This window comes from Papaver somniferum, chromosome 3, assembly GCF_003573695.1.
Source record: "Papaver somniferum cultivar HN1 chromosome 3, ASM357369v1, whole genome shotgun sequence".
Classification (NCBI taxonomy): Eukaryota; Viridiplantae; Streptophyta; class Magnoliopsida; order Ranunculales; family Papaveraceae; genus Papaver; species Papaver somniferum.
Genome location: NC_039360.1, coordinates 43,977,468 through 44,002,017, shown reverse-complemented (window position 1 = coordinate 44,002,017; position 24,550 = coordinate 43,977,468). Strand labels below are relative to the sequence as shown.

The 24,550-nt window shown below is 35.9% G+C and overlaps 2 protein-coding genes and 1 non-coding gene across 6 annotated transcripts; all 3 read left to right on the top strand.

Moving 5' to 3' along the window:
* The first annotated feature begins 13,114 nt into the window (after positions 1-13,114).
* On the top strand, positions 13,115-16,670 carry LOC113356009 (elongation factor 1-gamma 2-like). Its single transcript, XM_026599007.1, has 8 exons — positions 13,115-13,270; positions 13,392-13,435; positions 13,785-13,934; positions 14,019-14,079; positions 14,159-14,211; positions 14,325-14,426; positions 14,525-15,029; positions 16,059-16,670. The coding sequence occupies exons 2-8, from the start codon at positions 13,424-13,426 to the stop codon at positions 16,436-16,438; spliced, it is 1,263 nt and encodes a 420-aa protein (XP_026454792.1). The 5' UTR covers positions 13,115-13,270; positions 13,392-13,423; the 3' UTR covers positions 16,439-16,670.
* On the top strand, positions 15,370-15,497 carry LOC113362490. Its single transcript, XR_003365744.1, has one exon. It is a non-coding gene; the product is annotated as a small nucleolar RNA snoR86 (small nucleolar RNA).
* A 1,492-nt stretch (positions 16,671-18,162) lies between the features above and the next one.
* Positions 18,163-24,253, top strand: LOC113356010. Of its 4 annotated transcripts, XM_026599009.1 has the most exons (5): positions 18,163-18,339; positions 19,249-19,584; positions 20,135-20,159; positions 20,246-20,506; positions 22,318-24,253. In XM_026599009.1, the coding sequence occupies exons 4-5, from the start codon at positions 20,504-20,506 to the stop codon at positions 23,182-23,184; spliced, it is 870 nt and encodes a 289-aa protein (XP_026454794.1). In that variant the 5' UTR covers positions 18,163-18,339; positions 19,249-19,584; positions 20,135-20,159; positions 20,246-20,503; the 3' UTR covers positions 23,185-24,253. The 4 variants fall into 4 exon arrangements, 3 of the variants coding, with proteins under 3 accessions (XP_026454794.1, XP_026454795.1, XP_026454793.1); XR_003362750.1 differs by lacking the exon at positions 22,318-24,253 and adding an exon at positions 20,636-21,056 and having other exon boundaries at positions 20,135-20,506; XM_026599010.1 differs by lacking the exon at positions 20,135-20,159.
* Positions 24,254-24,550: the final 297 nt, after the last annotated feature.

Sequence of the window (24,550 nt, the reverse complement as noted above, 5' to 3'; positions counted from 1 at the left end):
AAGTAACTTACGCGTTGACTCAAGTATCTTACGTGCTTCATCTAGAGGATAAGAATCTTGATCGCATGACTGGTATGCATGTGGATAGTAATTTGACTCACCATGGTATGACCCATATCCTTCAAAAGGATGGCGTTTCCAACCACTATTCACACTCTGGTCATAATAGGAATAATGTTCATACTGCTCAGTCGAATACTCATTGTATTGGCTATTATAATACCAGTTCGACATCCTAACTGCAAGGGAATTCTAAACAAACACAAAGAAGGCTGACTCGACCACAACAAGCCTAATTTATCTAGAAACCAAAAAGCATGATGGCTCCACTTAGATTGTTTCTAGACCAGTTTCTAATCCTTCGAAAGCGAATTCGTTACAATTTAAGCATACCCCTCTGGAATCAATCCGAGTCAAAGTAGGTTGAATAGAGTCGAGGGAAGCTGCATATAGCTTTGATACCCAAGGCCTCACCGCATTACAAGGCGGCGCAGTCACGCATTCGTCTCACAGAAACCATCATGAACTTCGAAGTATGCTTAAAAGAATAACCAATATTTTTCGAATGACTTTCCTATTAAGCTCGTTACCCTATCGGTCTCGTTCTAGTCCAAAATTTAAGGTTTAGGTTCGCGTAGGTTACGTGTTCCTAAGGCGGGCAAGAAGGAATCAATGATGAAATCCGAGTCCTTATCTTGATTTGGCCAGGCCTTTCCCTTTACTAGAAAATTAAATCCGATTTCAGGTCCTCAACATATAAGCATACAAAATCATCCAATAAACCCGCTGACAGGGGATTCGCGGGTGTTTAGAATTCTTACCTCCCGTTCCAGACGGGGGATGAACCGTTGAAGTAGACTCGGGCCACGAATCCTATTCCATGTACGAACCCCAGGGGCCGAGGCGATATCGTAATCGCCGTCCTTCTCTGCAAACAGTTTATTTAAAAGTACCCTTCCGTAGGTTTTTTTTTAAAAAATAAATAAAAAATAAATAAAAATGTCCAAAAATAAAACTTTACAAAAATAAAATAAAAACTTAATTACAGTTTCTAAAAAAAATAAAATAAAAATTATTTACAAAATCTTCTTCTTCACTCCTTTTGGATTTCTCTTTTCTTTCCTTTTTGGGCTTCGCCTTTCTTTCAGCACTTCTCTTTTTCTTTAGCTTAGCTCCAAATCTGAAAGCAAACAAAAGTACCAAAACGCGTAAAAAAGAACAAATAAAATAAAACCTAAAAACAAATCTATAAACAAATACGCGTCGGCGGCGCCAAAAATTGATGTGTTTTTCAATTGAGCTGTAGTAAGATGATTCGTTCACTCAGACTTGTTGAAAATTTGTTTTAAGCTTAATAAAGAAAATAAGGAAAAATATATATACAAAATTTGTCACAGGATGAAGAGAGACCGGGACTCGGGATTCCATTACTTTTCATATTGTTGTGGTTCAGTCATTACTTCTAGACAATATAGCTCAAACAAAAGAAGTTGTGACTCTAGTTCTTTGCCAAAAATAGATTTCATAAAATATTATTTGTAAGTTAAAAGCATGACGCATCTGAAGTAATTAAAACTAAGCATGCGGCATCTAACAAAATAACAAGTAATTAATAGAAATCATAAAGAAATTAAATCTATGCAAAAAGTCAATAAAAGAATTAATTCATTTACCACAATCATGAAAAGTTGCTTCCTCCGTTGTCCCGGTGGTGGGGTTTAGCTTCTCATGGTGAAAACACACTCAAATGAATTTTTCATTGCTCAAAAAGGTGCTTACAAGGATGAAAAGGGAGGAACAACAATTAAAACCGGGTTTGTAACAATTATATTTGTTACAAACCAGAACGACCCACAGTATGTGTCTCTGATACTGTTGCTCTAAGACCCTCGTTTCTGTGTTGCAAAACTCTGTAGCAAATAAGTATGCCTTTCTGGTGTCGCATTCACTGTAACATAAACGACTGCTCTCCGTGGGTCTTATGTTCTTCGTCTTCTAGGGTTTCTGCAGCAGCAGAAACAACTCTGCAACTCAATCAAACTCCTCTATTTTCTTCCCCTAAATCTCCATCCTCCTCTCTCTGACATCCCATCATCTTATTTATACTCGACAGCCTCCAAATCTCCTTGTTTAATGCAGAATATTCTCTCTTTAATTCGTTATTCTCCACTGTCATCACACGAAGAAAACTTCCCTTTTTCTTCTATGTTTTTTGATTCTCACGCATATTTTGCAGCTCAGCACACTCCATGTTATTGAAAACATGTATCAGAAGAGGTGGGACACGCTGTAAACACGCCAGATAGAGTTAACTCTCTAGTATTTTTATCCGGGAATATTCTCTCCCTGTTTTGGATTAAAATCCAATCATCTAGCCATATCTGGTCGATTTTAAGGACCTTACCAGTCCTGTTTAACTCCATAAAGCCCAATCCAACTAAATCCAACGATTAAATCTCACCAGAAGCTCTCCAAACGAAATCCAGAAAATCCCGTGTAATATTTTTCCCGTGAACCTCTGTTTCCTTCCAACAGACACTACAACCAATTTTAATCGATTCCAAACTCGTTAACATGCCTGTTAATCTCAATCAACTCTTCCCGTGAAAATTCAGCCATTGAGTCTCACTGCAGCTCCTCCAAATCCGAAGCAGAATATGTTGCAGGTGAGAAATCAGTTTCCCGCCAAAACAAAAATTCAAATTGTAGAAGATGAGTGCCCCTTATCCAGTCCGAGGGTGCGATTAGCAGCTGCCTAGAAATGGGGTACCCCTTAGTAATTAGGTTACCTCTTATCCAAAGTGAGGGTCCGTATAACAAATGTCCTCTGGGGGTGCACCGAGCAACTTTTTGAGCCGAATTTTCCAACAATATTTATTTCCAAAAAAATACCTACAAACACACAAAAGACCATAATAAAGACAAAAACGAGCACTAACAATACGAAACATTAAGGACAAATTAGACACATAAATGCGTCTATCAAACACCATGATACACATCAATAACATGATACACAATAATACATGTTAATAAGAAAAAAGTAAAAACATATCAAAACAGAAACAAAAAGATGACTTAGCCTCCACTTCTATTTCCTCTCATTTCTTAAATGAAATTATTAGAAAAAAATAGATATGTATAAGAGGCTAAAAGATGGCTTAGTCACATCCATGTATCAACCAACCTGTCCATCATTAGTTGGTTGACACCTCACTAGGTAAGTCATATGACAAGTGAGGTGCTTGATGATTAACTTAACATTAACCTAAACTAAATCTAACCATCAGATTAAACCTTAATATGGCTTATCACTAATAAGACTTAGAGTAAGACAACCAAAGATTATCTTCAAGTAACCAGATTAGTTGTTAAACCAACATAAAGTCTAACAATTTCATCTTTCTGAGATGTTGTTATTCTTTTATATGCAAGAAGATATCTCGAATTCTCGTGATTTTCATTTCGACTTTTGATAATATATCATATTGTTATTATGCTCAATCATAAATCACATATTTTCAGAGAATCGAACATCAATTTATGCTTTACAAATGCAGATAAGAAATAACATAAGAATAATTATTCATTGATTTTGATCTTAAATTGTTCTTATATCAGAGATCACAAAAGTTTGTTAATATAATGCTATGAAAATCATATCATCTGAATATTTATACATGTGCGAAATCAAAATGATGATATAAAGCTAGATTTGTATGAATTATGACGTTACGTACCTAATCATTTGACGATGGACTCAGATCATGTTTTTATGATTTCTTGAAGAGAAAAGGATTAAAAAAAAAACCCAGATCTACATGATTCTTGACTAAAATGATTCAATTTTGTGATGATAGAGCTTAAATATTGTGAGATAGCATGCTAGATAGATCAAAATGCTTGAAATATTCATCGATAACAAGATTCAAAGAAGACCAGGCTAGTAATGCTCAGAACATTCATTATTAACAAGATTTAAAAAAGATCGAAGAAGTGATGCATCGTTACGATCAAAATGTAATATTAGATGTTATTCATGCATATCATGTTCAAATATGTATTAAGATGATTATAATATGGATGATTCATATTAATTATCATGAGAAATCGGAAATCAATATGTTTAATGCGTAACAAATCATAGATCTACATTTTCCAATCAAGAAATCATGCACAAATAGCAATTTTTTTTTTTAGAGAAATTGCATTTCTTCTAAAATTAGGATTTTCCAAACATCGAGGATATGATGTATCATGATTTTCATAAATCAATCATAATTTAGAAGTTAAAAGATTTTTCAAGCGCCAATGAAGATGCATATTTTGTGTCATGGGAGTAGAGGCTTCATATAGTACCTACACAGAGTTATAATCTGATGATTTGTCTAACTAGTGGATCACCAATCCTGATCAATTACAGTATTCTTACAAGATTCAGATTAGTTTAGAAGGATTGTGGTTATCTTCTCTGTTAGTCAGATCAGTCCAGAAGGTACCAAGAGACAGAATCATTGAAAAGTATTCTTATTGATCAGTAAAAGTTGTGTACATTGTACTTGGTTTACAAGCATAGCTTTTCTGACTACTTATGCTAGCGAAGCTATCACACCGGAAGCATGTTTAATTGGAAACCTCCTTAATCTAGCTGGGGACGATGTCATTCAATATCCAAAGCTTTTTTTCCAGTAGCAAGTACCGGGTAGTAATCCTTGTTACGAGACCTATACTCCAGGTCGTAGTCTCTCAGTCCTGACTTCTAGTTGTGTCTTTCGTCTCTATTTTCGTTGGGTTACAGAACTCATACAGTGCACGTGATTTGGTCTTCATCTTCAGTTCGTGATTATGAGAGTATGATGTCCTCTAAGTATTGCACATACTAAATACTTGTTTGCCCGACCTCGACATATGTTCTCTCTCAGCACTCTAGCTCGTTGAACCTGTACAAATGTCAGTATTAGGTAGATGATATATTATGTCATCTACACTTGTGCTACACAGGAGACTGTCAGGAAAAAAAAAGGTTTTACGTTTCTAAGTGTTACTTATGTAGTTATGGTCAAGATACTATGGATCATATTCTTTGTACGCTCCGACTACGATGTGGTCAGGCCACATACATTTTGTATGTGGCCCCTCTTTATTTTATGACACGTATTTAACTAAAAAATCTTCCCCCTCCAAATTCCCTTAACTGCTCTGTTTTTTAGGAAAAATTAGGAAGTAAAAAAAAAAAAAAAAGAGAAACAACTAGGTAATAAAACTGTTTTTCAAGTTTTTTCCTATTTTGTAAGACGTGCCAGCATTTAAAGAGGGGACACATACTTGAAGTACGTGGCCCGACTACATCGCAGCCGCACTGTTCTTTGGAGTTGTAGCTTTAGTGAGATTATATGTCATTGGCTGGGTGGAATATTTCAATTTATAAATCCTTATAACTTTGTGGAGTTTATTGACTTGTAAAATTTAAAAGTGTTGATATAAAAGAGATATGGTACATCTTCTCTTTTATATTGATGGTGGAGTGATGGTCTTATAGAAATTGAATGACGTATGATGATGAATGCCTAACTCTGAAAATGTATAGCGCATAAAGTACTGAGTTTTGTGAAGGAATGTAGTGTGAGGATCAAAGGCACTATGTGGAGTAGCATGTATGATCTGCAAAATTTTTATTGACCTTTGTAATTAAGGGTATAAAAGTTCCCAACAATATGGTGAAGGAATGATTTCTCAAAATGCCAAAATCACATCAGATTCTTATTTGTTGTGATGGAGCATCTAAGGGGATCCTGGATTATTTATCTGTGGTTTTGTTGGCAGAAGTGGGTGTTGTAGCTGGTGGTTTGGAAATAACCACTAACTATGTAACTTAAATGATGGCTCTAATAGGTGATGGGGAATGACCCGCGAGGCAGAAAATTGTGATGTGTGTTTTAATCTGGATTCAAAACAAGTTTAGTAGCTTTCATATCTAACAGAATTCCTTAGATGGTCGTTAATCATTGGTAGAGAATAAATAATTCTTCGGGATGTATCTCTTTCAAGCATTCTTTCAGGGAGGTGAATTTCTCAATGGATAAAATGGTGAAGAAAGAGGCAATGCTAAGTCAAGGGGAAGTAGTGATTTATGACAGTAAACCATCATTTTTGGGTATTTTGGAATGTGAATATGCCTCATACTTTAGGTTTGATGTACCCAAGTGTATTTTTTTTCTCTCTCTTGTGCTTGGCCTTGGATTGTCTGGGCTCGAATTTCTTTTGTATTCTTTGAGTTTCTAATGACTAATACAAAATATGATTAAGCAAAAAATAAGTATTATAAATCAGAGATAACATCACCCCGCTCCTCCCCTCCATTTGTGATTGTTTTTTCCAATCCCTGATCTCCCAAATTTGTTCTAAACATTTTAATTGTGATTCAAATCTGTTAGATTTGATATGAATTTTTTAGATCTTCTTCACAGATTGGTTGCAAGTAGTATATGCATATATTAATACTGAATAAAACATCATTGATTCAAGTGACATTTGAGTTTTCTATTAACCAGTTTCTAATTTATTTTCGATATGCATTCTTCTTTAATGGCTTATAAATGGTTGTCAAATGTTTGTGAAACAGTCTCCCATAGCGTTAAAGGTGTTTTAATCGGTTGGTGCAATCATTTATATATATACATATATAGGGGCGATTCATCATGGCATACGTTGTTTTCTATTTTTGTGAAGATCGATAACTAATGGAAGCAATCATAATTGTTAGAGCACTGCCGGTCGAACTCGCAACCGTTGCTATCTCAATCTTGTTTGTCAAGTTTAGTTTCCAAAACTATATGTCTTGATTTCTACTCTACTTGTAGCTAAGTCTAGGATTAGGATAAAAAGTGTAGTTGAGATTTAGACTTCACGACGTTCATCGATTGAAGATGAAGAACTACTAAGGGGAAATTGTGGAACTTCATCAACAAAAGGTATGTGGAGACTTGAACTCATCTATCACTCAAAAGTCTATCTACTTTATCTCCTATTCGAGACAAAAGTCATATAGCTATATAGACTTCTATTATACACATTTGATATTTCGAGCTGAGTTTGACTCGCTTACATATTTCTCGAAATATGTGTTGGTAAGCTTTCGCTTTAACCAAATTCATCTTATATTTTTGACGAAAGTCAAAATATGATCATGTGAAAATCGCCTGGTAAAATCTTTTATGATTTGTGTGAGACAGTCATTTGGTGTAGACTCGGAATGTTTCGTATTGATCATTCGATCACTTGAAAATTGCTTTGAAGATAATAGTTTGTGTGAGACAGCTATTTTCGTTTTCTAAGAATGTTTCAATGGTTGAAATGAGAGTTTAGAACAATTAACCATTAATTGGATATACCACAATATGCGTACTTGTATGCTAACTGTTGCAAGTTATTCCAAGTCCGGAAACCATAGTAAGCATACCCGTATGCATACTGGTTGGTTAATTTAAGTATGGAAACTTAGTATGCATACCCGTATGCGAAACGGCGTAAGTTCAAATCCGAGAATTCAACTGAGTTTGGTGGTGTACGACAGTATGCATACCCGTTCGCGTACTGGCGAACCCAGACCAAGTCCGGCTACTTAGGTATGCGTACCCGTTTGCATACTTGAGTAGGTCATGTTCTAAAATCGGGTTGTTCATGAACTAATACATTTATAAATTAAGGAATGCAATCGTTTGAAAACCGTGGCTATAATGTTCATGAATCGATTATAGTGAATCAAATCGATTTTGCTTTAATTGTGTCTTGTATACTTTTATGAGAATATAAACAATTGAACAACTCTATAACTAGTTTCGTTTGAGTCATTTAAACTAGTTGTGATTAAGACGAACAAGGTTGATATGAAAGTGTTCATATGGCTAACTTCGGTTAACTATTGTTGAACCAACAAAGTGTACACGTTTAGGTACGGTTACCCGTATCTAAATGAAGTCACTTTTTATTTGTGTGTAACAAGCCAAGTTCAATCTAACGGTTGAAAGATATTAGCTTGAGTCTAATTAGGTTTTCATCTAACGGTGAATATTGAATGCTTTGTTACCAAGGTAGCATTGATTGCAAACCCTGATTTGAATGATATATAAAGGAGAACTCTAGCAACTGGGAAACCTAATCTCCACACCTCATGTGTGATACTAGTTGCAACTAGAGTCGATTCTCCTTTAACCATTATAGGTTAACGACTTAAAGACTTCATTGGGATTGTGAATCCAGACCCAACTATTTTCTCTGTAATTGCGTGTTCTGATCTTGCTTTGTTCTATCGTATTGAGTACTATCTTCTCTAATATTTGCTCGAGATTTAATCTCCGAATAACCAAGATAAAAAGTAGTCACAAACATCTTCGTCTAATCGTTTGTGATTCCAAAATATCTTGTTTCGCTACCATACGATTAAGATTATTGTGAGGGATTGATATTACTAGGCTGTTCTTCGGGAATATAAGTCTGGTGTATCAATTGGTTCCTGTTCACCTTGATTCATCAAAAGACGAAACAAAACTCATATGTATTTTTGTGGGAGACAAATTTATCTATTCAATAAACTTTTCTGTGTGATATAGATTTGTTTATCAAGTTTTCGACTTTGGGGCGTAGAAACTCTTAGTTGTGGGTGAGATCATCTAAGGGAATCAAGTGCGTAGAGTCCTGCTGGGATTCAGAGACGTTAGGAACGCGACTGTACCTTGACCAGATTGTTTAGGGCACAACTACATTATAGTCCGAAGTTAACTTGCAGTAGGCCAATGTCTGTAGCAGCTTAATACAGTATGGTGTTCATATCTGGACTAGGTCCCCGGGTTTTTATGCATTTGCAGTTTCCTCGTTAACAAAACTTCTGGTGTCTGTCTTATTTCTTTTCCGCATTATATTTGTTTATATAATTGAAATATCACAGGTTGTGTGTAGTTCAATCAATTAGATAATCCAACCTTTGGTTGTTGATATAAATTGATTGACACTTGAACATTGGTCTTTGGTACCGTTCAAGTCGTTTCTCATAATAATCAGGCTCATGGATTGTATCTGTTTGATTTGCCGATTACAATGAGAAACAGAGATACAACTCTTGGATATATTTCAATTGATTGAGTCTGACTGTCTAGTTGATTCTCTTGGAATTATATTGGAGTTTATCCATAAAGATTGCCTAAACGAAATATTAGGTGTGGTTGTTAGACCCCGTTTTTTCAATAATGATGTTGTGTGCGTATCACTTCCTTTTGGGACAACTCTATCTTAACATAGCAAATAATGAAGCAGACATTGGTTTATTCAAATCATGTCGAATCTTAATTAAATGATTGTTCCTCAAAAATCATCAGACTTCTGTTTGAAGTTCATATTCTTAGTATAAATATTGGTCTACTATAATGTACTTATTATTGTGATATAATACATTTGTACTTTATCATGTATTTCACTTTTGATGTATCTGAGATTGTTGTATTCAATTTTATCTTATTAATAAATTTTATCTTTAAGCAACATAATTAAAAGACCAGGTTATGCTTTTAGAGCTGGCTTGTGAGAAAAACGCTACTATCCATCTGCACTTATTGATTGTGACTTACACATGCTATGATATCGTTGTTATTTGGTTATACATGATAGTTGTTTGCAATCGATGTGAATACAGACATGCCTGAGCCCCGAGCCTGAGCATGTAGTGCATATCCCCGTCGGTAGGGATGTTCATGGTCGGTTTTGGTTCGGTTTCCAGCCAAACCAAAACCGAAACCAGTACTATTGGTTTCTAAAACTCTAAACCAAACCAATCCATTAACCATTGGTTCGGTTTCTAAATGATTTTAGCCGGTTTCGGTTTGTTCCATTGGGTTAATGGAAAACCCACTGTGTGTCAGTTTTCTGAAATTGATAGTTCAAATCTTTTAAAAAACTAACAGTTGAATTTTTTTAACCTACCTACAGAATGTAATTAACACATAAGCGTAGTTCATAACTCAAGTTCATAAGCATAGTTCAAAAAATAAACATTAAAGATTCAAAATACATTAACTCCAAGTCCTGTATGCTCCAAATTCATAACTCAGCTGAAGATTCTGGCGAATGGCGACTGGAGACGAAGAAAATATGAAGAGAAAAAATGAACTCGTCTGGAGTAAGGGTAGGTTTACAAAGAGTGATATGGACGGGGTAGATTAAATCTATATGATTTTAATTAATGGCCTATACTTATCGGTTTTCCGTTGGTTTTTGGTTCGGTTTTCAGGTCAAACCAAAACCGAACCAGTAATGTCGGTTTCAGTTTTTTTAACCATCACCAATACATTAGTAAATGGTTTGGTTCGATTTCTTCCTAATAGGTTTGGTTCGGTCCGGTTCCGACGGAAAACCGAAACCATGTTCAGCCCTACCCGTCGGTTAATTTGGTTAAGCTTTTCAACTTCTTTTTACCTCTTACAATTGCTTAGAGAAAATCCTATGGATAGTGTCACTCCTTTATTTTGAAGAGTAACTACCAATTAGAGCAAATTAGAGTCCATTACGAGGGTTTTTTCCATCCCAACTCTTCCGTACACTTGTTCATCTAATGGAGACTATATGGGGGCCTGTCTCCCATTTGGAAAAAGAAGGCTACACAGTGGAAACCAAGGTTTGAAAAACGGGTCATGACTCAGGTCAAGGGTACTAGATGTGACCGTTATAATGTGTTTTGACGGGTGTGAGCACGTTTTGGGCAAAAAACGTATTATTTAGAGAAAAAACACGTTTTTGTATGTTTTTCTAAAAAAACGGACGTTATAACGGTTAAATAGAAAATTTAAAAAAATTATGGTATGAAATTCCTATATGACGTTTATAACATGCATGAAAACGTTATAACGTATCTAAAAAACGTTGTGACTAAGATTTTTTTTTTCTTTTTTAATACTCCCTCTATCCCTAAATAGATGGCCTATTTATTTTTAAAATTTGTCCCACTAATAGATGACCTATATCATTAAAAAAACGGGATATCTCTAAAACTACCATAATTGATTATTGTTAGTATAAGAATATGTATAATTTGATAGTCATGTTTATATTCCTTACGTAGGTGTTTTAAAATGTTCTTCACTATGATATTTCAAAAGTATCATTGATCAACGAAATGATATTGAGAGCCTGTTTGTGGACAAAGAATTTCTGAAATCGGTAGAGGAAAAAACTAAATAAGTTTGAGATGTGAAGAATACTATTTCAAATGAGATGTTCTGGTCGACGTGTCAAAATGCGTGCATAATGGTTGATCCTTTATTGAAAATGGTTCGTTTTTGGACTCAGACAAACCTACAATGGCTTATTTGTTCCATGCACTTGCCACATGTGTGGAAACTATACAAATGGGTTTGTGATCAAATCAAAATGCTTCTATCGAATGTGTAATAAAGAAACAATGGAAAAGTCAGTTGATTTTTCCTCTTCATGCTGCAACGTATTTTCTCAATCCTTATTACATCTTTAACCCAACAACCAATTTCATCAATAATGAAATTTTTGAGCCCCAAATTTGTCTTACTGAAGTTATATAAAAAATGAATGGTTAGTGGCACGCAAGAACAAGCGAAATGCATGCTAGAGGTACAAAATTACTAATATTATCTCATGTTTAATTAAGTAATTTGAATTTCTAGTACCAATTGTACTTTTTTTTACAGAAGGGAAGCATGTGAATGATGCAAGGTCAATTTGCATCACCATCAACACGTATTGCGGCTCAACATGGTGATCCTGTAAGTTGGTGGTTATCTTATGGTACTGAGTATCCATCCCTCCATAAGATTGCCGTAAAGATATTAAGTCAAACAAATACATCATCTGGATAAGAGAAGAATTGGAGTGTGTTTGAAAGAATCCACTCCCCACAACAGTCGTTTGCTTTCATCGAGAATACATGATCTGGTGTATGTTCAGTACAATTTGAAGTTGGAGCAACAAAGAATTAAAGGTAAAGCAAGGCGACATAACATTGATGTTCACAACGTTCATAGTCTATTGAGGGATGACAATATGCTTGAATGGATAGCGGGGCAAGATGAAACACCGGTTTTATTACCTCAAGAAGAACAATTGTTAAATATGCTGGAAGAGGAAGCCGTTAATAATCCAGAGCCTGTCCCTCTACCATACAACTGACATGATCCCGAAGTTGAAATCTCATACGAAAGGTTACGGGTGAGTGACTTTGTTTATGACTTTGGTAATCTTTCATTAAAAGGTAATACACAAGGTTATGAAAATGTGAATCATGCATATGATTTTCATTACACTACCAATCGCTCTGACCAGGGTGTCCAATATATGAACGAAGGATATAATTCTAATATTGATAACAATATGTAATTAAGTAGGTAACAATGATGATGATAATGAAGACTATTATGATTATGATATTTATGCGAACGAAGATAGCCAGTATCCCCCTACGATGACTATAATGAGGAAAGGAACCGTCAAGAAAATGAAAAATACATGAATAGATCGAAAAAGGGTGGTGGTCCTAGTTGGTTCGTGTAACTATTTAAATGATAAACAATGGTTTAATAATATTATGTTTTTTAAATTTGAATTTTTTAATCATGTAGTTTACTTTCCCTGTATTATTTTAAAATTTTAATTATAAATTTTAAGCCTTCAATCCAGAGAAAGAAAAAAAACTCAAAAAAAAATGGTAAGAAAGTTATTTACACGATTATAACGTGCGTGATAACGGGAAAACAGTTCTAAAAAACACATGTTAAAATGTTATTTAAAAGAAAACAACATTTAAACTAATTTTAGAAAAACGGTTATAACGTGTATGAAAACTAAAAAAACAGCCCTAAAAACTTGCGTTATTTCCTATTTATCGGTATTATAAAGGCACGATTCGGAAATCCTCACAGCCACAATATATGGGTGTGACTGTTTTAACAGGCGTGGGGTGTTTTTCAAACCTCGGTGGAAACTACCCGTAGCTGTCATAGCCCATGCTCTTGCGAGAAGACCTTCTTAAAAGCCCTTCTATGAATGACTTGTCAAAAAGGCTTCCAGTTCCAAAACTAGCACCAATCTCGCAACTTTTCCTAAGATTATATCCTGTCCGTTGGTTCATCTTGCGCTGATCTCTTATAACTCTCAACAGCCAGCACACACCTTTCCAATTGAAAGCCAAACACATTCCGTCTCTCATTCCTCTCTCTTGAGGATCTAGGGTTTAACGAAGAAAACTCTCTCTCAGGTAAATTTCCCTAAAATCATTCACCAGAATTTATATCACGGTTGAATTTTTTTTCTTGTTGTTCGAGTTATATGATCGTTGTATTACGTGATCTGATTCTTGTTGCTTTGTTCTCAATCAGATCTGGTATCGAAGTAAAACATTGTCGTCGCTATGGCTCCTCTTGTAAGATTTCGAACTATCCATATTTCCTTACCAATTGTTTATTTGAGTTTTGAATTTATGTGGTTACGATTTTTTTACTTTGTGATTTGTTTTGGGGTTAGATTCTGTGATTGTATAGAGAAGTTTATGGTTGTAAGAGGTTGATCTTTATGGTACTAGATTAATAGCTTAAAAAATCTGTGGAAAGACGGTATTTGTTCGAACTTGGAGAATGGAGATTTTTTTTTTCTTTACATGATTTGAGGACTAAATTTTGTCATCATTATTACCATGATTGTTGTTTCTAAACTTTCCATCTAGCTTCTTTTTTCTATTTGTTTATAGTTTCTCTGTTCATGCTATGTTGTAGATGTTATATGGGCCGCTCCCAAATAAGAATGCCTTCAAGGCACTGATTGCTGCGGAATACAGTGGTGTTGATGTTGAAGTTGTCAAGGATTTTGAATGGGGTGTCATGAATAAGAGTCCTGAGTTTCTTAAGATGAACCCAATTGGAAAGGTACACCCTTGTAGTTAAGAGAGAAAACTGTAGCTTAATTTTTTTGTGCCTTCTCCTTATGTGTGTTTACTTGTCATAATGCAGGTTCCTGTTCTTGAAACTCCAGATGGACCTGTTTTTGAGAGTAATGCCATAGCACGTTATGGTGAGCCTCCGCCCTACTTTAAACACCTTAGGGATGATTGTTTTGCAAACAACTTATTAATTTATTTTATTTTCTTCAGTTGCTCGCTTGAAGGAAGGCAACCCTCTCTTTGGTTCGTCCTTGGTTGAATATGTAAGACATATTTTTTTTTGTTTCACTGGCTTATTCTTTCTTCTCTTTTATTTATTTTTCTGTTTCCTTTTGATGATTGGTATGTTATTAATTCAGTTTATTGTTTGAAATAGGGTCATATTGAGCAATGGATTGATTTTTCGTCTTTGGAGGTCGATTCTAATTTATCACGTTGGATGTATCCACGATTGGGTTATATGCCATTTGTGCCACAGGTTGGTTGAAATTCGTTTTGAGTTTTCCCTTTTTTCAGTTAGATCTTGTTTGTTCCTTACTGGGTTAACTTATATGCAAATTTTCTTTCTGTTACAAGATTGAGGAACCTGCCATTGCTGGCCTAAAGAGAGCATTAGCTGCTCTGGACTCATATCTTGCTTCAAACACTTATCTGGTCGGACACTGTGTCACACTTGCTGACATAATCATGACATGCAATTTGTCTATGGGCTGGAGTGTTATCTTGACCAAAAACTTTACCAAGGACTTCCCCCATGTTGAAAGATACTTCTGGACCATGGTTAACCAACCAAATGTCGTGAAAGTGTTGGGTGAGGTAAAGCAGGCAGAATCTATTCCACCAGTTCCATCTGCTAAGGTTGCTGCTCAGCCTAAAGAAGCTGCAAAGCCCAAGGCAAAAAGTGAACCAAAGAAGGAGCCTAGCAAGCCTAAAGCAGAAGAAGTCCCTGAGCAGGATGAGGCACCAAAGCCTAAGGCAAAGAATCCTCTCGATTCACTCCCCCCTAGTACGATGATATTGGATGAGTGGAAGAGACTCTACTCGAACACCAAAACTAATTTCCGAGAGGTAGCTATTAAAGGTAATGTCACTTCACTTAACAATCAGATTGGTACCTGTGATATGTTTTTGCACTACCAGGATTAGTTGTGACTCTCCAAGAATATCCACTTTTTATTTTCTCAATCCTCATTTACATTCTTTTACAAGTTTTGAGAGTGAGTATGTCATCCTTGCTAAAATCCACTTGGTTTTTCTATTAGCAATTTTAGTTATTGCCGTTACCAATATATGTTATGTTTTGTCTTGTGGGTTTCGGTACACCCCCTATTAGCAATTTTAGTTATTCCAAGCTATATCTTAGCACTTTAACTAAGCTTTAGGGCTTAGGGCTTATGTTTCAAATAAAAAGCCAATTTGCAGAGCAAAGTCGTCTAATTCTAGTGGCGTTCATATTTGCTATTGAAGGTTGCCAACAGCAAAAAATACATTTTCCGTGCCTATCAAATCTCTTAATTTTGAACAAGGCCTCGGAACAAGTTGATGTGTTCAACTTGTATTTGTTTCATAATATCAAGTTGTATTTGTTTCTTGGATTTGTATTCGTTACTGCTGGTTAGGTTTTGTGTATTGTGTTGCGTTTTGTAGGTTTTAATGCTCTTATGGTTATAGAAATCTTAAAATTGATGATTCTTAGGGTGTGTTAAATGGAAAGATCATCAGAACATCCTTGATCATCCCCATACTAGCCTCAGGAAATAATGTTGAAAGTTGTTCATCTAAGAACTATAACATGGGTGCTTATTGATAAAACTAATATCCTTATGGATCACCTGAATTTCTTATATTCTTAATATCCTTATATTCTTATTGTGATAGCCAACCTGTTTTCTCATATTAAGCAAAGGACCCCTGAATTTCTTGTTTTAAATTTCACCTAATTTTATTGAACTCTTGTCTGTTTCTGTCACTCAACTTGCTGATGTAGTAGATTTGTATTGATATGTCTTTTTAAAAGGGGTCTTGGGATTGTGGACGTAGTAAAGAACAAGAAGCTTGTTAGAATATAGATTATGGTTGTCTCAGCTGTGGCGTTTAAATTAATTTGCAGGGTTTTGGGACATGTACGATCCAGAAGGTTACTCTCTATGGTTCTGCGACTACAAATACAATGACGAGAACCTTGTTTCTTTCGTCACATTGAACAAGGTCGGTGGTTTTCTGCAACGTATGGATTTAGCTCGTAAGTATGCATTTGGGAAGATGCTTATCATTGGTACAGAGGCACCTTTCAAGGTGAAGGGATTGTGGTTGTTCCGTGGGCCAGAGATACCCCAGTTCATTATGGATGAATGCTATGACATGGAACTCTACGAGTGGACAAAGGTTGATATATCTGATGAAAACCAGAAGGAAAAGGTGAATCAAATGATAGAAGATCAAGAACCTTTCGAGGGCGAAGCACTTTTGGATGCCAAGTGTTTCAAGTGATGACCTTTTTATGATTTTTCTGCACTGATTATCTTATGTTTTTTCAAACCTGGCATTTCCAGGATAGAAATTGGGTTGGGTTATATGTTTTTGGTATGGAAAGAGTAGACAATTTTCCAGTGGGATTATTAAGTAGTATGCTCGCTTGCAAAACTAATCAATCTATAATGTTTTGATACAATGCGATCTATAATGTTTTGATACAATGCAATATATCTAGGTGATTATCAAATATAGTGTTTATTTATTCTCCAGAGGCGAGGTTAAGTGTTTCAGGAACAGTTTGAAATCAAGCAATAAGATTTTCCAAGGAAAAAGGGATGATATACTTGGTGCAAACTGCAAATGTTCAATCCTCTTATGAGGTCATTAGACTAGCATCGACAAATGTTTCGCTGCTGTTGAGTAGCTCCAACCTTTGGGGTAGGGAGTGAAGCTACTACCCCTTGGTATAAAACAACATTATATAACTAACAAATTCACAAAACGAGACCAGAAACCCAAAGTAAACATGTCCTATTACCTCTCCTCCAGAGTTGAACTGTGAGCAAAAAAGAGAAACCCTAGATTTTGCATAGAAGAAGTAGAAGCAATGTCAAGCATTCCAGATGAGCTGTACCGTGAAATACTTCTAAGGATACCAGTAAAATCTACATTTGTATTGCAAGTGTGTTTGCAAGACTTGGTATTCCATCATTTCTAAACCTGATTTTGCGAAATTGCGCTTAAATCTTTCTACTGCTTCTGAAAATAATAGCACTAGTCTCATTTTTCAATTTCCTGATTCTCCTCGGAGGAAAATCTACTCCATAAGGTATCATTCATTGTTATCGGCAAATTCCGAGTTTGAGATTTGTGATAATTCTGTTGAATTGAATCGCCCATTCGAATCTTTAGATTATAAAGTTGAATTGTTGGGTTCTTGTGACGGTTTGGTTTGCTTAAGGTTTGATAGTGGTTATGCTTATGATAAGGGATTTCTTTGTCTTTGGAACCCAGCCACGGGAGAATACAAAGAAATACCCAAGTCACCAAATGAAGTTTCTGATGACTTGGTAGGCCTTTATGCTTTTGGTTATGATCACATGATTGACGATTACAAGCTGTTAAAAACTGTATGCACGCTTCAAGCTCATAATAAATATTTAATAGATATGAAATCTCTAGTTGATGTTTACACATTTTGATCTAATCTGTGGAAAAGCATCCAAACCGTCCCTTATAGGTTTGCTATTGGTAGAGCAGCTGGGGTGCTTGTTAATGGAGCTCTTCATTATCTAGGTGAAAGTAAAACTGGTGTTGAAAACAGCTTCCACACGGTAATCTCCTTGGATATTAGCAGTGACAGATTTGAAGACATAAAACTACCAAAAGAAACTCTGAAGAATAACCATGTGTTTGTAAATGTGGGGTTATTGGAAGGGTGCCTTTGTGTACTTACTTATGCATATTATGAACGTCCTGATTCTTCCGAAGTATGGGTGATGCAGGATTATGGAGTTCAAGAATCTTGGACTAAGCATTATGTCATTACCCGTGAAAGACTTATGAATGGGTATTGTTCAAGGATTATGTGGTCTTTGAGGGTTATGTGGTCTTTTGGGAATGGTGAGATTCTTCTATACACTACCAATGGTTTAATTTTATATGACCTGAAGCATTCAAGTGCTAGAAAACCAAATAATTCTAGTTTAAAGGTCTCGATGTAGAAAATTATGTCGAAAGCCTAGTTTCACTCAACTCTGGTTCTTTTGTGGAAAGAAAGAAAAGCAGAAGACATGAGACAAACATGAATAAGAGGCTAAAGAAGCACAACAGGAGTATATGACACTAGTTATGTATGTTTTGTCATGGCTGCTGTGGATCTACAATTGTTTTGCTGGCCAATGAAAAGTGAAAAGGTATGAACGAGGTTTGGAGTTGATATTTTGTATTTGTCAGTTTCTAAATTATATTTTATGAATTGGAGTAGAAATTGTGTCTTGGATCCAGTCTATATCAATATGGTACTGAATTTTTTTGTAACTAGTTTGTCATTGGTTTTATTCTTTTTATTGTTTAATCCTTTGAAGTTATCCCACAATATTAAGTATTTTTTTTATCAGTACGATATTACTCTCTCCATGTTTGCAGTCATTTTATATGTTCTCGGCTTCTTTACATTTATGATTTATGACACAGTGGTGTTTGCCTGTGTTGGTGTTGAAGTTAAGGGGTGCATTGCCGCATGATACAGTGTTGTTGCTGTTGAAGTGACCAGGAGTTATGAATATTAAGACTGCTGAGTTTTCTAAGATGATCCAGTTGGAAAGATTCATTATTACTGTCTAGCAGGAAAAATAGATAGTAAACTTAAGATGGTTCTATTTCTTAGAGTAATGTCGTAGCATGTTATGGTGCGACACTAATCTTCTTTTCGCGCTTTGGGGTTGATGATCTTGAAGAACCTGTATGCCGCTTCTTCCTCTATATTTATCTTCAGTTGCTTGCTTAAAGGAAGAGATTTTTCTCTCTGGCTTGTCTTAGTTTGAATATGTAAGACATGTTTTTGTGAGAACCATCCATCTTTTTGTTCCAATTGATCTTCTGCCACTCTAGTAATTATCTGAAATAGAGTCATACGGGTAACTTGCGTCTTTTTAGATTTAACCAAATGTTTTGTGATGGTTTTATCTGCGATATGGTTAGGCTCCATTTATTCTGAAGATTGGTTGAAATTTCTTTCCAGTTGTCACTTGTTCCAGTTGGACATCTGTGCTTCTTATCATTGGCTGGATTAACTTATATGCAATTTTTCTTTGCTATTGCAGGGTTGAGGAAGCTTATTTTGATACCTAAGGACGTACATCTTGCTTCAAACACTTATGTAGTTGGGCACTCCGTTGCACTTACTGTCATAATCATGAATACGGGCTTCAGTCTTTTCATGATTAAGAGCTTTACTTCGGATTTGACCATGGTCAACCTACCAAATTTCTTCAAAAGAATTGTAGTGGGAAAGCAGACTGAAAAGAATTGTAGTTACCGAAGCCTCAGGCAAAGAACCCTCTCGATTTGCTGCCCCCTAGTAAGATGTTATTGGACGAGCGAGTAGAAGAGGTTGTACTTGAATGCCACAACCAATTTCCGTGAGGTAGCTATGAAAGGTAATGTCACTTATTATTAACTTGATACCTACATTGTAATTTGCATTACCAGGATTGAATATGCGTCAGCGTCCATGTCTAGCCAGTCTTTACTTGGGGGGTATATCTATATATGGGATGTCCCAGTTTATTCGAACGCCATGGACTAGTTTTGTATGCTTTTAGAATATTTAAAACATGCCTGCTATAGGATTAGTTAAGTGGAAAAAAGATCATCTTAACACTCCTGGAACATCAACATGTGTGCCTCCACAAATAATCTGGAGTTTAGTTTCGGGAAAATATGAATTATGCACAGATATTTACTTGATAGCTAATGTCACATTGGCAACCAGTTTTGTCTTATTACCAGAAGCCCGACTGGTGATTATGGTCTACATATGTTGCAAACATTTGTGTTGTTAAACTTGCTACCTATATCATACCATGCATTTGATTGTGTTATGAGGTAATTTAAAAGGGTCATCTCTGCATTATGGATATACAGATCAATTTAGTTTGTTCGTTTTTTGTTAGTGTTACTATCTTTAGTGTTTGAATTCATTTGCAGGGTTTTGGGTCATGCATGATAAAAGGTGACTCTATATGGTTCTGCAGCTGCATATGCAACAACGTAAAAACCATCTCTATTATCACATTAACAAGGCTGGGTTTTCTGCAGCGTATGGATTTAGCTCGTAAGCATGTGTTATGAAAGATGCTTATTATTAGTTCAGTGACACCACCTCTCAAGGTGAATTGCTGTGGTTGTTCCAACGGAAAGAGACACCCCAGTTCGCTACGGATGGATGTTGCGTTATGGAACTCTACGAGTGGACAGAGGTTGATATTTCAGGTGAAAACTAGAAGCGCCCAACGTTTCGAGGGAGAGGCATTGTAGGACGCCAAACGTTTCAAGTGCAAAAAAGGCATTTAAGTAATGGTATGTGGCAAAACTAATTCTAAAATTGTCATGGCAATATATTTTGATTGATCCTATCAGTTAAGTACAATTATAGTCTTTGTAGGCAATTGCTGTTTGCTGAAAATATGATCCCTATCTCATGAACAGCCAAAGACCTTACTTCTGTCGCCACTGGCCCAACACCAAAAACCCTCAATCTGGGCTCTACTGCTTTACTCCTCCCTCCCTTCTCCTCCAACAGGCAACAACAACAAGGAAGCACCAATTTATTCGATTGTTCTTGTGAAAATGACTCATTGGAGTTGGTTTATGAAATCAATTTGAGTTAATGCTCAGGAGAACACCAGACCACAAACAAAAAAGTACCAAAACAAAAACATAAAACCAAAACAAACAATGGGAGGATGAAATTGCATTCTCGGTGAGCCACACACAAAAAGTAGACAATCTATTCACATAATATCAGATATTTTAAAATGTACTTAAATATGACAAAAGGCATAAAAACAAAGGTGATGTACATGTAGTCGTCACCCATATAAACCATCAATTAACATGTTAATAGAGACAAGATCATGATCCAATTGCAGTACTTACTAGCTTCGTTAGTGCGTGTTTGTCTAATTATTTTGTCTAACTTTCATTAAACCTAAACAACAATTTATCTGTAATTTTGGCGCTGTCTTACACTTAAACTGTCACAAGATTAGGTATTTGCTAAGCTAAGGTGGTACTTTTTTGTCCTTGTCTTTTAAGATTGAGCAGTTGTCCATGCATGACATAAACCAGAGCATAAGTAGATGCAAAACCTTTGTAAAAACATGCCAAGTAGTCGTACAAATCTTTGGTGATAAGCCAGGGCTGCGTATCAGTACAGTGTGCAAGGCCTGTGCCAGCTCTTATTTTGACAAGGTGTGAACTGTGAAGTTGGTCTCTTGATTTTAAATATTATCCCAAGCTAAAATTTTAGATTTTAACCTCAATAACCCGGATATGCAACATATATCCTGGCTCCTGGCACTAATTATGTATATGTCATGTGAAATCTAAATCTTAACATGCATGTGAGTGAGCTACCTGGAACTGATCTCTGAACTTTAACATGTATTTCAATTTGTTTTCTCTTCATTTCTTTCATAACACTTATGATATATGAAAATTAGAAAAAGAGTGATTCTAGGTTGATCGGGATTTTTTCCCGAGGAATGCACCGTGAAAGGATTGCACGGATAAAATCTATCATTCTTAGCATTGGGATGGGGAAATGCAAGAACAGACCCCACAATCCGTCTCACACTGTGCATTTTCTCCGAATAAAATCTTGGTGCGTTAATCATTTTTGATAGATAAAATAAAACCGAAAGAATATTGCAACAGATTTATATATGCACAAGGAAAAACAAAATGCTCATACGCTGCACTTTGTATACATATGTGTATCTTTGTTTATTTTGTTTGCTTTTACTTGCTAGTTCATCAGCAAACAGTAACCTAACTTTCAGCTTTTGTACATGAATTCAAGGCATGCACTCTGAGGCTGAGAGGCATAATATGGAATTCATAGAAAAATACAATAAAAAAAAATATAAATAGATAGTGGTAGGTAGTTGTGTTAGCTGACATAATATTTGCAATTGATCTTGATTGAGTTAGCTAGGGGAAAGTTATAGCATATCAGAGCAACTGATAGATTATCAGAGATGATCTCATTTACTTTATTTTGCAATTTCTCTTTGGTTTTTAAATTGATAAACACGAAAGCATATGTATAAAGAATAGTTTTCTATATATTTAACTCTAAAAATTTGTACCTTGTGGGTTTATGTTAGGTAAGCCGTAAACTGACTCATGGAGTTGATAACGTGGTTGATGAAGGATTTACATCTCCTTCTGCTTGTGACGTTGAAGATTCAAAGAATAGTTCTCCGGTCATCGAAATCACTCTCTCCGGTGGCCTGCATCTAACTCCAGCCGATAGAGGCTCTAAAAGTTTTCAGGCGAAAGTAGAGGAGGTCTCAGAGAGTTATAATTGTTTTCCGGCAACCGATACCAAGGATCTCGGTGACCTAATCTTGGGAGATGTCGGCGGCCAGTCTTCACCGGTCATCGCGGCATCTGTTCGAAGTCAAACGTTGCGTCGTTTTGGTCAAAGTCAATGGATCGGTCGAGTCAGTTCTTGGACAGGTCAAGTCAGTGGCTCGGTCAAGTCTATAGTCGGAACAGCTAATGATTTCTTTCACACTCTTGCTGAAATCTATCGGTACTTTTTCTCTATCTTTTCCTATGAACACGGTGTCCTCTCTCAGATGTATGCTGTGGTGCTTTATTTCCTCATAATCCTAAGAAAAGCTCAACTTGACTGCTTCTTTTATGGGTTTGATAAGAAAGATAGAAGATGTGATTTGTCTTTGACTACATCACTGGAGTTTAGTGATTTAGCTCACTCACATAGGGATGATATAGATTATTGCTGTCTAGGATGGAATCCAAAGGATGACTTTGTTCTTAAAGATATTTTCAGATCTTACCAGGTCATTGCAATTGGAAATTCTGATGCCTCCAGGCAGATGCTTACATGTTTTCCCGCGACCGGAATTGTTCTTATACTCTGGCCCTCAGTAAGGATGATAAGGGTTGTATGCATATCTTGTACTATGAGTTTGTCTTGTGTACTTCTTATTCAAGATGGCATCTGAGTTTTTACCTTAAAATGGATGATATTCGCTGGCTAATATTTTCTCTGAGAATTGGCTTTTTACTGCATTCTTGTGGGGTTGTGAAGATAAAAAGGTTGAATGATGAGGATTTTCGAGGAGTAGGTCAGAATCATAAAGATGCTCTTGTTCATGATTGTACCTATAAAATTTTCTACCAGCTTTCAGCCATCAGAATTATTGACAGATAGAGCTAGATCTCTATTAATTCTCTCATGTCTGGATTGGTCTAGTTTCTCTGACCCTTGGGGTGTATGATATGAGCCGAATGTTTAACTTGGAGAATGAGGCTGTTTGGTTGTCTTCTTACGACAATGGGTGTTTAGGAGTTTGTTCAGACTTTGTTGGTAGTTCTGTGAGTTGTTGGGATGATTTGCTGGTTTTCAACTTACTCTTTTCTCGAACATATTTCGCTGCCATACTTTTAAGCCAGTTATCACCTTCGGGGGCTTGGGATGTCAGTTCATATGATTGGTACAAGTTTAAGGCGAATCTGGTTAATAACCTTGAATTGTTTGTTTGGATTTTTCAGTGGTTCGGATCTTCTTCCTGGCAGGTTTCCGAGGAGTTTTTCATCATGTTCTTTTTTTCCAATCAGTCTAATACAATTCTTCTGTTTGGAGGGAACATGTCTTGGTTCATCTTTGTTAGTCATCTTACTCTTTGGAGGAGTGATGCACCTTTGTATGTCACGCGTGACTCATTTATGAGAATTAAACGTCAACATACTCACGTCTTGAAAGAGGCTCCAATAGTGTTTACTGTAATCGTGGTCAAAGTGGCGCTGATAAAGTATTAGCGAATTTGAAGATTTATTCATTAGAACTGGATCGATTGAGGATGTATTCTTTACTTCCTGGATGCAATATTTCTTGTCTCGACACATATCTGCTTTTTCCCTTTGTTTCATTTTCTTCATTGTTGTATTAGCTTATTTTTTTGGTCAAGTATCTTCCTCTGTAATGGTTCAGCCTCCGGTCTAGTGTCTACTAACTGTGATGGCTAAATTTGTAATCGTTTGCTTATAAAAAAAGAAAAACTATCTCTCTTATATTTTATTTGTTTTTTCAATTTCCCATGTCAACGACCGGCTCTTATCTTGTGCATGGTTGCACAAGATAATAAAATCCATGATATATGAGGTTAAATAGACCGTAGTTGTACAGAGTACAGACAGAGACACACAGTGTGGAACTTCATCTTGATACTATGCAATGGAAAATGCTACAAGTGGAACAACTGTTATGATCCAGATCGTGGGATAATAAATCTAGACCATTGGTCACTCCTCTCTCTCTGGTATGTTACTAATCTCAATATTAGACTCAATTCCCACTCAGCCATTGTG